General features: G+C 40.8%; 1 protein-coding gene across 1 annotated transcript in view; it reads left to right on the forward strand.

Moving 5' to 3' along the window:
* Window positions 1-14,194, forward strand: part of ERBIN (erbb2 interacting protein) — an 88,749-nt gene that overhangs the window by 23,357 nt on the left and 51,198 nt on the right. Inside the window, 2 exon segments of the mRNA XM_033164101.1 lie at window positions 10,171-10,227; window positions 11,686-11,883. Coding sequence (XP_033019992.1) covers window positions 11,695-11,883 — 189 coding nt within the window. The 5' untranslated portion in view covers window positions 10,171-10,227; window positions 11,686-11,694.

The raw sequence follows: 14,194 nt of genomic DNA on the forward strand, positions 1-14,194 counted from the left end.
CAGCTTGCTGCTTGTGTGAGTAAAAGTTCAGCGTTATCCTTTCTCATTTCTTAGTTGTTGTCACTGAGAACCAGTATCCCTTTAAATGCCCACATGCTACCATAATACTGTGATGCAGGGATATCTTGTTTGCTATACTCAACTTTAAAGGACCTGGGCAGGTAATGCAGAGATTAGTTGGCAAAATGCAATTCTCAATCCCCCTGAGGGAATGGTTTTTGCCAGAGGGTGATAGAGAGGCAATTCCCCCCAAATTGTACATACAGAATTCTCACAGAGAAAGATATTCACTCATGACTTGGATGCAAACATCTCTTCTCTATCCCTACTAAGAATTGCATTGGAAACAACAGAGGATATTCCTTGAGGCATGATTCCAATGGGTTTTGGATTCTGTAGCCCACTCCAGACTTGGGAGAGCAGAATCCATTCCTGGCTCTACCAAAGCTTTTGGACTGAAATCAAGCAATTTCTTTCTGCTCATAATAATCCCCCTTAATACATTTCTATCTGGACTGGCTTTTAATGGTATGATAGTAAATGTTCTATATAGTTGGTGTTTGCAGTGCCTTTTAAAATACGTAGCTGGCCTTTTAAATAGAAATAGACAATTTAAAAAGCTGCACCTAGCATTTATTATTTCCCTACAGAACCAAGTGCAGAGAGGTAGTGCAATGAGGATTGGCCGTTTCTGTTTTCAGGATGGGAATTACTGGATGGTCGCTTAAATACGACCTATGCTGTCTGGAAATGTATGAATCCAGTTTAAGCAGCTTATGCTGTATCTTGTGATTTAACGAATACTGATAGCTTTATCATCTCTCTGTAAGCAGATAGAATACAATCCTATTAATCCCTGCAGATATTTCTTTGCATATCATTGAAGCCTTCACCTGGTGTGTTGAAGTTGTGTTTTCATGAAAGTTTTGGTGTAATAAGCAAGAACAACACAGTGCTAACATTCTCTCTATATTTAATTTATTTACTGGTTCTATCTAAAAAGTGATTAAATCCTGAACACTTCTGATATTGTGGGTATTTCCTCTCTTACTGTTTCCTGTCATTATTTATATGATAATGCTTATCCTGTGACTGTAGTCCTAAATCAGAATTGGAGAAAAAATACTGTCTTCCCATTATAGCAGGCATAGGCAAACTTGGCCCTCCAGATGTTTTGAGACTACAAATCCCATCATCCCTGACCACTGGTCCTGTTAGCTAGGGATGATGGGAGTTGTAGTCCCCAAACATCTGGAGGGCTGAGTTTGCCTATAGATTCTTTTTAAACAGACACACTTCCAGATTGTGCCATCTGTGCTGGTCCTGGTAGTTAATGTTTTCTGTGCAGGTTAATCAGGATGCTAGCATGACTTCACTGCTGTTCTTTTTTAGCTTGTGAGCATTGGATACCCACATAGTAATATTTTCGATGTCACTGACCTGCCTGGGAACACCCTTAAATATTTACTGATACAGATGACTATCAGTTTACGTGGGGGTTATATTCTGGGACAAAACACATAAAGCCAGTATCACGTATAGTCAAAACACATTGGTTCCAATGGCAGGTGGGATTGCCAAAGTCTTTTTTCTTGGATGCCTGTCCCTTCTTCTGCATGCTTGACCTCTAAGCTGTGCCTGCCCAGAAACTATGATACTATATTCTAAATCTGACCTTTCCAGATGAACCCTTTTAAAAGCGGAAAGAAAGGATTGCTAATTACAATTGTTCTGTGTATGGACAGTGGTATCTCTGGTTGCGAACGGGTTCGTTCTGCTTGCATCCTGAGGGATTTGCAACCGGAGGTGCCGCTTCTGCGCATGCGCGCATGGCAAAACCTGGAAAAACACTTCCGGGTTTGCCATGTACGTATCCTGAAGGATACGTAACTGGAGGTGAACGCAAGTAGAGGTACCACTGTACTTATCTTTCTACTTCAATGTAGGTCTGGGCGATATATCAATATATCGCACAGGACTGGTATGAGGGGCAGGCAGCGATGATGGCTTCACTCAGCGGTATATCGTGGATGAAACTTTTGCCTCCTGAATCCCTCTGCTACCAGCGCCCAGTGCACCAAGGGAGAAACAAGCTGCAGTCGGGTGCTGGAGGCAGAGGTACTCAGGAGCAGTGGCGGTTTTACCAGTGATATACCACTGAGTGAAACTGCCATTGCGGTCTTCCCTCATACTGCCGCAGAGGGACAAACAAGCTGCATCAGCGAGGCTCCGATACAGCTTGTTCCTCCCTTGCTTCTTTAAACTGCTTGGCTGAGGAGTGTGCCACTGCCCTCGCCTCAGCCAAGCAGTTTTATGGAGCCCCAGACCTGCCACCGGCTCACAGTGGCAGGGTGGGGGTTCCGTTAAAGTGCTCCCCCCCCATCTGAGGGAGCTCCGATCCTTCTCCTGCTCGCATGCTTTTTTATTTAAGGATCTTATTTGTAAAACAAATTGAGCAATAAAACAATTTTTAATAGTAAAAGGGAAGTACCGGTACTTACAAAAATTCAGGAAATGTTGACAAAAATTGAATTTAGAATACAATTAGTAAGACATTGAGTGGAAGCAAGTAGAAAACAATGGTAGCAGTCCAAAAGGGAGGGGGAACCTCAGGATGTCACTGGAGACTATAGTATCTAAATAATTTTATTGTGCATGTGGTGGGGGTAGATGCTAAGCGTTTGGATTTCTACACATTTGCTGCTTGCAAGCTTTGAATTTAAGTGCCATAAGAATCTTCAAAAGTCGTACACATTGACTTCAGTGGGATTTCCCCCCTGATATGTGCATAGGGTTGCATCCTAAATCATTAAAAGATTGTAGGTTGATACTAGATTTGTAAACTTATCCTATAGCTTTTAATCTTGTGTTCCAACATAGCTGACAATTGGAAACCAAGTGCAGTGTCCAGTGAACATTTTGTAGTGAGGAGTGTTCTTAAATAAGATTCAAGAGCATGTTTTCAGTTTAAACTGGTTACATAATAATCTTTCAAGCTTAATTGGGCTGTTAGCAGGCAAGTAAATCAAGGAAGCACATAAAATAAAGCTGTCAGTTTGGGAACCATTGTGAAGTGTTGAATTTGAGATGATCTGTCACCTGTTTTCTAGCTTGTGTTGTGCTGGGGGGGGGGCATTTCCACAGAGCTTCATGCAGAGATTATGATTACTCAGAAAAGAAGGCTGCCTGTGTTCAAATAATAATAGGATAATAGTGGAAATCAAAGCAAGAGCTGTTTGCTCCAGTTTTTATCTCCACCCCTCTATGTTTGTGTATGTAAGTGATTTAAGAGTTAAGCTTAAAGTTTTTACTAAAGCATTAGTATGCTTACTGCTTATTTCATTTAGAAGAGATGTTGGTTAAATTCAAATGATTCTCCAAACAATTGATTTTGGAGGGCTAAGAATGAACCATTGCTTACTTCTCCCACTTCCTGGGTTTCTTTCACACAGCTGGCCATCACATCTTAACTGGGAAGGTGCTAATCTCTATAAACTGTTAATTTGGAAGCCCACTTCAAATCATGGTTTGAAGGTTAATGTAACCACAGTTTTTCCCATTTAGGATGTAACTGCATATTATACACAGCAAACACTATGTCCTGGGGAGTAAGGACCAAATGCGGAATTGGAGAAGAGAGCCTCTCTCCCCCATAGTATGCCCTGATGCCCGCAACCATGGTTTGAGGAATTAGTCATATCTGAACTGAACCACTGAGTAAAGATCTGATCCTTTGCAATAAGCCCCCCCCCCCTGCATTTTAGCTAGTTTTCTATTTGTAAGCACTAGAGAAAACTTTTCCATGGTAGATTTTAATAGGGTTTGAAAATGGTACTTCATGTTTCTGTAATTGTAACTAGTCACTTGGATAAAAAGGAGGAAAACACGCTTTTTTAAAATAAAAAAAGAATATTACTTTTACAAAAGGCAACTCATAGGACTTACTATTTGTATCGGTTGCTGTAGAAATACAATCTCATTATAAGGATCCATGATTCAAACATTAAAATTGTCAGTTAACTTACTGTTGAGCACTGTCTGCATGTATTTTTGGCATAATGTTTTGTTTTTCTAAGTGAAAAGTTGGAAGTGGAATTTTATCATTGTTAAGCTATGCTTGCTCAAACTAAACTTGCTCTAATGAGGCTGCTATCATATACAGACTTTGAACGGCTGTTCAGATATTAACACACACTTACATGCCCATGATGAGATGGCAAGTGGTCCAGAAGCTGACATGATTCCTTCCCTCCACATAGAGATAAGTCCCTGATACTCCCCTAGGGAAATTTTTAGTTCATGTATCCAGGGTTGGAGGAGATTCTGCGTAGAAATAATTGCACGATCATCTGGCTTAGGTGTGTTGGGGGATCTGGAGAGGAAGTTTATTGGGTGGGTGGGGGTAAAACCGCAGGGTAGGTGCTGATGTGTCCTACTTCGATCTCTCTCACTCTCTCTCACTCTCTCTCTCTCTCTCTCTCTCTCTCTCACACACACACACACACACACACACACAGATTCTAAATAACCTAGCTACTTTCTTCCTTAAAAACTGACTTGGAAATTGATCTTAATTTGACCCCTTTAACATGAGTATGCTTGTGTAAACCATAATGGACAACTTGGACAACTTCTCCTCCCCTGCATAACATCTGTGCCAAGAGTTCACCAGGATTTAGTCAGGATGTATGCTTTCAGTACAACTGGATTTTCAGTGCTAGAATATAGGGAAGTGCCTCTGAGCAAATGTAGAGTGCCTTTCTCTCAGCTACAGTTGCCTGCCCATGCCATACTTAGTATTTACCAGCAGAGTGTCTTTCAGCACGTTCATTTCATTATTAGAGCTGAGACCACAATATTTTTTTCCTTCACACAATAACTTACTCTTCTGTTCCTGAGTGTCCTCTTACTTCAAAGCCTGTTTTACTCATCATCATCTGTTTTACTCATCATCAACAATTTTTACTCATCATCATCAACAATTTTCATTTATTCAAATATTAATCTTGGTTGTGTGCGTGTGTGATCCAATAGGATCAAAGGAAAGGAAGAGATTCGTAGAATAGTTAACTGGTGTTTCTTCCCAATAGCACAGGGAAGGTAAAGTCTCAAGGGAAGGGAGGTGCACATGCAGTTTTAAAATATTGGCAGTCTTTTCCACCCAGTTCAATTTATAACATTGCAGAGGTTTCTCTATACAGTGGACGCTCGGGTTGCGAGTGCAATCTGTGTGGGAGGCGCGTTCGCAACCCGTGCTGTTGCGTCTGATGCAATCTGTCGCTTATGCGCAAAGCGCCCAAACCCAAGAGCAACCTGTTCCGGTACTTCTGGGTTCGGTGCGTTCGTATCCTGAAAACGCGCAACCTGCAGCGAGCGCAACCCGAGGTATGACTGTAGGCTATATACCTGGAAGCTAGCAGAGCCTTTTGACTGAGTGAGATAACTCACAGCATGCACAGAAAATGTAGCTTCTTTTCTCAGGCCCTCCTCTCAAGGCAAATCCAACCCTCCTTGTGGATTTATGCACTGCAGCCCAGCTAGCTTATCTGCCTTTTTCCACCTTTATCCTCTTCCTTCCTGCTGCTATGTTCTCTAAGCTGATAGGAGGAGGCAAAGTAGTGTACACCAGTGGTTTCAGCTCAACTGCTCCACATTAACAGACGTTGACCTTAACTGAGATCCATCAATATTGGGGCTATGTTGTGCAGGGAGGTAGGGTTTGAAGCCCTTCCCTATCTTGACAGGATCTTGTAAAGAATTCCCTGCCCCATGATACTAATATCAGTAGTTTTAAAAAGCACACATTTTTTACCATTGATATTTGCCACATGCTGGTGAGGGAGATCTTGGCAAAGCCAGAAGGGTTTAGCATGCTGTGATCTCCACATAGCATGCTGTTTGGATTGGGGCTGCACTTGGGTTTAAATAAATAAATAATTCTGGTGTTGCTGTGTAGGGTTTCAAAGGCAGTGTGGACCAACCTTTTGCATCTTTAAAAGAGACAGCTCTCCTCGGTAATAGATATGCTCCTTGCAGTTATAGCCTTTGTTTCTGAATGTTAGGACTACAAAACACTTGGAAGTGTTCTTTTGCTTGAGCTATTATGTTGAACCCTAAATGATAGAACATGTTTGCTGTTTTATAAGGTTCATGGTTGGAATGATGCAACAGAGATTCCAATCTGAAAAATGTTTTTACTCTGCTGGATGTCTGATTTAAACATCGTGCTGTTGTAATTCATTATATTAGAGCTTCTGTTTTAAAATTAGTCCTAATGATCTAGTTTTATGACTTCTTCCTTACAGGATGTCACATAGCAAATATTACTGATCATGCTATACTAGAATTTTATTCTACACTTGTTCAGATAAAATACTTTTGCCTCTGACAATCCCTGATGGGTGTGAACTGCCCCGAGATCTGTGGGTGAAGGACGGTATACAAATTTAATAAAATAATAATAATTGAGGTAGTACATCTGTGTCTGGGGTGCATATCCCTTCAGACAACAGATAGAGAGAGGCCTATCAGGGAGAAGACTTCTAGCACAGCATTTCATTGTGGCATTCAAGTTTTTCTTTGTCTAGAAGCCAACTTTTCCCATTGGAGAGCAGTCAGTCCTGTGAATCACCATCTGCATTCTGACAGCCCAGATACAGGTTTACCACCTCTAGTGAGAATTAGGTCACTGTCCCTCATGTAAGTACTCTACAGCTTTATTAATATCATCCTATCAGAAACTAAGAAAAGGCATCACATAGTCCCTGTTTGTGAGATCAGATTAAACTAGACTGAATTATTTTATCTGTGACATTATCAAGCTGTCTCATTTTTGATCTCCTAATGGTTTTACAGCAAATCCTCTATCTATAATGGAATTAGTCCATTAATCTTACTGCTGAGCTTGAATGTTTTTTTCTTTTCCCCACTAGACTCCAGTGTATTTTTAGTAGACCATAAAAATAATAAATTGCAATGGCACTTGTTGCAGGCTGTACAGAATATGTGTGTGGGCACACATACACATGCTTTGTATAAATGATACCTATCAAACAATTAAGCAATTTTAGTTTTTTCAAAAACTACAATTTTGGTGACAGGGAGACATTCTAAGGTCTGGTCTTGGTTGTATACAAGATTAACTTGCTACATGTAACTACATCATTGACTAAACTGAGGCACATGATAAACTATTTAAATATTTATCAAACTTCTTTTCTGTTTTCTTAGCTTTTGGGGTGTACTGTTATTAGCCTAAAAGTATCAATTTGAAGCCACAATGAAAAACCTATTTTTTTTAAAAAATTAAAAAGCTGAATTCTAATGCAGGTTACAAAAAAAGCCTGGGCTGTATAATAACCACCCTGATTCAGCATCCCTATACTAACACATAGGACAAAACCCTTCTCTGTACAGTATGCGGAGGGATTGCAATAGGGCAGTGGTTCCCAAACTCCCCACATCTGCCCCTTACTCTGACGATAAGGCATAACAAAAGCCCTGCCCTTCAGACTGTTGCAGGAAACAGGAAGTCTGTTTGTGCCTCATATACAGTGAGGGGAAAAAGTATTGGATCCCCTGCTAAATTTTCCCGTTTGCCCTCTGACAAAGAAATGACCAGTTCATAAATTTAATGGTAGGTTTATTGTAGCTGTGAGAGGCAGAATAACAACAGGAAAAACCCAGAAACCCAGAAGACAAAAGTCAGAGATTGATGTGCATTATAATGAGTGAAATAAGTATTTGATCCCTTTGCAAAAGATGACTTAGTACTTGGTGGCAAAACCCTCGTTGGCAATTACAAAGGTCAGACGTTACTTGTAGGTGGCCACCAGGTTTGCACACATCTCAGGAGGTATTTTGTCCCACTCCCCTTTGCAGATCCTCTCCAAGTCAGTAAGAATTCGAGGCTGATGTGTAGCTACTCGAACCTTCAGCTCCCTCCACAGATTTTTGTTGGGATTAAGGTCTGGAGACTGGCTAGGCCACTCCAGGACCTTAACGTACTTCTTCTTGAGCCACTCCTTTGTTGCCTTGGCCATGTGTTTTGGGTCATTGTCATGCTGGAATACCCATCCCCGACCCATTTTCAATGCCCTGGCTGAGGGAAGGAGGCGCTCACCCAAGATTTGACAATACATGGTCCCGACCATCGTCCCTTCGATGTGGTGAAGGTGTCCTGTCCCCTTAGCAGTAAAACACCCCCAAAGCATAATATGCCCCCCTCCACATTTGACAGTGAGGATGGTGTTCTTGGGGTCGTAGGCAGCATTCCTCCTCCTCCAAACATGGCGAGTTGAATTGATGGCAAAGAGCTCGATTTTGGTCTCATCTGACCACAACACTTTCACCCACTTCTCCTCTGGGTCATTTAGATGTGCATTGGCAGACTGCAGACGGGCCTGTGCATGTGCTGTCTTGAGCAAGGGGAACTTGCGGGCTCTGCAAGATCTCAGTCCTTCATGGCGTAGCGTGTTACCAGCTGTTTTCATATGTTCCTTGTACAGATTGTTTATCCATCAGAACTTCCCTAAGATTTTTTCACATCTTTTGTTATGTATTCTGAAAACATTAAGTATAGGATAGAGACAATATTGGCTGACTTGTACAATTCTCTCTTCCTGGATCTTTAAATAAATAATTATTGGATGGTAACTAACTACCATCTGCTTCATACAGCATTTGTTAATGTTGGGCCCCTCTAAAGCAAAAAGCTTAATTGATCGATATCGAGCAACAAAACAACTTGGCCAAAACAAAGAAATTTTGTGCATGGTTTGCCCCCCTGCCCCCCTCACACTTCGATGCCCCGGCATCTTACCTGCATAATTTAAATATCCCAAAGTATAGACATGCTTTTACGTTGGCAAGATTGGTCGTGCTACCCTCCGCCGTGCTTGAAGGCCGATATCAGAAATTCCCCAGGGAGAAACGGCTCTGCCTGTGTGGAGACGGAAACTTGGAGACAGCGTCACATGTTCTTCTGGCCTGCCCTCTGTACAAAGACTTGATGAATGAGATAATTACTCCCCTCCTACTTTCCGTACCAGGTTGCTCATCAGCGGCCACAATGTTTCACTTGTTATCGGACCAGAACATTCAGACAACAGAGAAGGTCGCCAGATTCATCGAGAGGGCAATGAGACTAAGGGCCACAATTTGAAAGACAATTCGGTATATATGACTAGCCCATGCACCCGAGGCCTATATTTGTCTCAATCGGCATATCTATATAGCCCTGAGGAACGAGAGAATCTTACCATCTCTACTGACCTTTTTAGGCCGCCAAATTAGGGCCTCATTGCCTTACCTTATTTCTAGTAGGAACAGAAACCATAACAGAGAAAACCGTTTGACTCTCTGAGAACGAGGTCACTATTAAAACGGCCATTTACCCTGGGGGTTCCATATGATCTACTAGTATATTCATATACTTGTATACCTGACTGGTTTTTCTCCAGTGTTTTTATCTGTTTTATTTGTATTTTTAGTTGCAAGGGCCTGTTGGCTACGTAAATAAAGTCTATCTATCATACAGAGAGATTGTGTTCTATAAATGTAGATAGCTAAAACTATGTAGACTGGCCTTTTTATTACTAGTGTGGTTATCAGTCTTGAGATAAATAAATGGATCCCTTTAATTGTAATAATAATTTGGGACATTGTTTTCAGGTTAATGGGTGCCACTCGGTTTTTTTTATCATGGTGGGTACTGTTTTTCTACTGAGTGTGATGATTCTCATTTTTAAAATTTGGTACAGGTTTAACTATATTAACACATACATAGTCGAAATGTAACATTTCATTGTCTATGAACTTCCTTTTGATTTTATTTTGATATTTAAATGAATGCCTCTGAATTTTTTGGAGAAACCATTGCAGTAATAAAGTGGATGGCAAATTTGACTTTGTCGTTTTACCTATTCTCTGCCTTTAAATTTAAAATCTGTACCCAGGATGTTTGGTGAGTTTTCCAAATGATACTGGTTTTTAGAAATATAGGGTAGAATCTCCAGAATGTTAGGAGGCTCATAGAATCATGGAATTGTAAAGTTGATTCCCCCCCGTTCAGTATATATAAATGTAATAGAAATGAAAGGGAAGCGGGGATCCTGTTTTTATAGATTCATAGTTTTGCCTAAGATTGTCATTTCTTTTTCTTTCCCCCAGAATGTTGGCTACGGAAGCTCAGGGAAGAAGTAGCAGGGAGAAAAACATTACCCAGTGGTAAGTTTAACCATCCTTCCCATTGAATTAGATAATGTTTCAATCACCTTTATTTTTACTATTTTTTTAAGCTTTGGATACCAAATAAAATATTAGTGATACCTTTAACTGCATATATGCTTATGAAAGTACAGTGGTACCTTGGGTTACTGACGCTTCAGGTTACAAACACTTCAGGTTACAGACTCCGCTAACCCAGAAATAGTACCTCAGGTTAAGAACTTTGCTTCTGGATGAGAACAGAAATCACATGGTGGCAGTGTGGCGGCAGCAGAAGGCCCCATTAGCTAAAGTGGTACCTCGGGTTAACAACAGTTTCAAGTTAAGAACGGACCTCCAGAACAAATTAAGTTCCTAACCCAAGGTACCACTTAGCTATTTAGTTTTGTAATTCAAGTTTCAGCAATACTTATTTTCAATTTATTATTATTATTATTTAAATTTCTATACCATCCTTCTTCTGAAGATCACAGGATGGTTTGCAATATAAAAACACAAAAATGCATACCATAATAACAAACAACACACCCACACCCCAAGTTTAAAGGCCATAGATTGCTTAACTAGACAAAGCCCTGGAAGAAGAGAAATGTTCAAAAAGGTAATCCCTTAGCTGTGCCCTTTACCTCTTATTGTTCTATCAATCCAGCCATTAAACTTCAAACAATACGACCCTGTTTACATGGAATCCTAATTGTGAGCTCATGGGAACTTTCAGGAGGAAAAACGGCTGCTTTGCTTCTCCCCTGCTGCCATGCTAACTGGAGCTAAGCCATGGTTTAGTTCGGATGCATTGCATTGAACCTGGGCTTGTGGTTTGTATTGCTTCAGGCAAAATATGTTTGTTTTTGGTTTACTGCTTGTTTGACTGAGGCAGACAAACTATGAGTCTGAGTTTGGCTATGGCTTAGCTCTGAGTAGTAGTGCAGCAGCAGCAAAACTAGAAGAGAAGCAAAGCAGCCATGGTTAGTTAACTCAGGAAAAACTGACTTATAGCACACAGAGAAGGTGGGGGTCGGGGCAGTGTAGGGTGGTGCCCTTATGGAATGGTTGGTCACGAGGCTTATGTATATAAAGCATGATGTACATTTGAGTATTTACTCCCTTAACACCCTGATACTTAGCAAGTTCAGTAAAGTTATAGGACTGCATGGCTGGATTCTATTCTAATGAAAGAGTAGAGTAGCATTAAGAGGTTACTATTTCTGCTGAGAGATAGTTTAATCTGAAGAACTATTTGTGTATGACCTTTAAAAAACAAACCATCTTTGTGTAACTGTCAGCTTTCACAGTACTAATACTTATACAGTATTGCTTATTTATATACTGCTTTTTAGTCCAAAGGCCTTTTCCTTTACACACCTTTTCTATCCTTGCTAAAGTATATGGCAGTATTTTGTGCAACATTCTAAGTCTATTGCTATTTTTATAATGATTTGTTTCCTCTTTTTACAATAGTGCCTGAAAATGACAACAAAGCGGAACTTGTTTGTGCGGTTGGTGCCATGCCGCTGTTTGCGTGGAGAAGAAGAAACTGTCACTGCGCTTGATTACTCTCACTGCAGCTTGGAGCAGGTGCCGAAGGAGATTTTTACTTTCGAAAAGACATTGGAAGAACTCTATTTAGATGCCAATCAAATTGAAGAACTTCCAAAGGTATGTTATCTTCTATTTGTGTGAATGAGTGAGTGAGTGAGTGAGTGAGAGAAAAGTGCTTACATGCACATTTGTGCACAAGGACAGGGGATGGACTGATAATCTTCTAGTTGCTTTATAACACCGATAGCCAGTATTGCTGAACATACTTATCTGGTCCTGTGCAGGTCTGCACCAAAGTGAACCATGGTTAATATTAAATGGCACCTGAATTTTGCAGCCTTATTTGCAGCCAGTGAACTTGGGGTCCATTTTTCTGATTATGGGGAGGAGGAGGAGCTTACCTTTAGAAGTGGTAGCAGTAACTTGATTTTGTTTGTGTTTTGTATAGTACTTATTGTGCTATAGATGCAGGTATTGGGAGTGGCAATAGCAGAACTGCTGTCTCAGTAGTCTGGACACCATTTACTTTTTCTCAAAACACCTCAAATGCAGTGTCATTCCTGAACATGTTTTTGTGTGTGGGAATGATGAGCCCTAACAGTAGCTACCATTTTGGAGAGATGGTAGCAGTTGTCACTATATCTCCTCCACAATGCTCTGGAATGATACTGGGTTGTATTTCACGGATAACTTTTACGCAAAGTAGACACATTGAAATTAACATGACAAACTTGGGTTCATTAATTTCATTGGGTCTACTCTGAATAAAAGTGGAATACAACTCATAATGTCCAAGGTACAGTGGTACCTCGGGTTAAGTACGCTTCAGGTTAAGTACGCTTCAGGTTAAGAACTCCGCTTAAGAACAGAAATTGTGCTCTGGCAGAGCAGCGGCAGCAGGAGGTCCCATTAGCTAAAGTGGTGCTTCAGGTTAAGTACGCTTCAGGTTAAGAACGGACCTCTGGAACGAATTAAGTACTTAACCCGAGGTAGCACTGTATTTGGGAAGAAAACTAGTGGTTTCAGACCACCAAGAAGGGCTCTATACACCTGTGGCAATGGGACAATAAAGCTTTTTTTAAAAGTTGCAGAGCCACTACTGAAGGAAAGTGTAAGCCATGAGGGTGACAAATTTCACCACCACTCCTCAAAACAGCAAAGTCGCTTTGTTACCATGAGGTAACAACCATGAGGGGTTGGCCAACTTGGTCAGATGGGTGGGACCACCCACCTGTCAATCACCTGACATCATTATGGCACTGACAGTGCTTTTTAAAAGGAGGTTGCCATAGCAGCTGTTCAGCAACCTCCTTTGAATTTTTATGGGTGGTAATCAGCTGATTGGCTCTGGGAGCACACTTTCAGATAGGTACCTCCTTTAACTCTTTGCTGATGGGAAAATGCTGTTTAAAAATGAAACATTTTCTCCTCTGCAGAGGAAGTGGTTTAGATTTAAAGCACCAGAGGAAGCCCTTTGAAGCCAAACTGTTTCCTCAAACCCCCTTGGCTGCAACCATTACAAATATACTAGCATGTGATTTTAGGGTGGGGGTGGGAATCTAAAATCTGAGTCTTTAAACAAGATACCAACGTTTTGTTACTACCTCCAGCTAAAATTATATTTCATTAATATGTACAACTCATATCAGATTAATAGCTATTTATTTTATCTGAATGCTTAAAAATTGTATGTTAGTAACTTACTACTTTACAGTGGTACCTCCGGTTAAATACGCTTCAGGTTAAGAACTCCACTTAAGAACAGAAATGGTGGTCTGGCGGCGCAGCGGCAGCAGGAGGTCCCATCAGCTAAAGTGGTGCTTCAGGTTAAGAACAGTTTCAGGTTAAGAACGGACCTCCGGAACGAATTAAGTACTTAACCCTAGGTACCACTGGACTGTTATTTATTACATAGCTCCTCACGATCATTGTGTGAGATGGGTTTCGGTTGAATGATGGTGAGCAGCCCAAGTGAACTTCATGACCAAGTGTAGATTTGAATCTTGGTCTCCCCATTCTAATCCAACTCTCACCACTATACTACCCTGGCTTTCAGATCTATCATTTTCCTCCAGTGGCCAGAATTATCACAATATATATACTGTAGTCCTCGGTGATGGATTGCTTGTTTTGAATCAATAGGATACTAAAGAGCACAAGGGATTTAGCTACAAATCTGCTAGTTCCATGTTTGAAGTTGCCTCGGCCATTAATTCATTAGGTGCCCTTGGGCAAACTGGTCTCTGTTCATAATCAGTTTGGAGATAATCCCTGGCTTTCAAGGGTTTGTCTGTAAAGTGATCTGATGTACACAGTCCTTGATTCCAATCTCACTTTCATCTCATGAGATTATCTTCTCTCTGCTCATGATTTGACATATTCTAGGTTGGTTACGATGAAACATGTCTTAAAGTTAGGGCTTGTGGGC

The sequence above is a fragment of the Lacerta agilis genome, chromosome 11, assembly GCF_009819535.1.
Source record: "Lacerta agilis isolate rLacAgi1 chromosome 11, rLacAgi1.pri, whole genome shotgun sequence".
Taxonomy (NCBI): Eukaryota; Metazoa; Chordata; class Lepidosauria; order Squamata; family Lacertidae; genus Lacerta; species Lacerta agilis.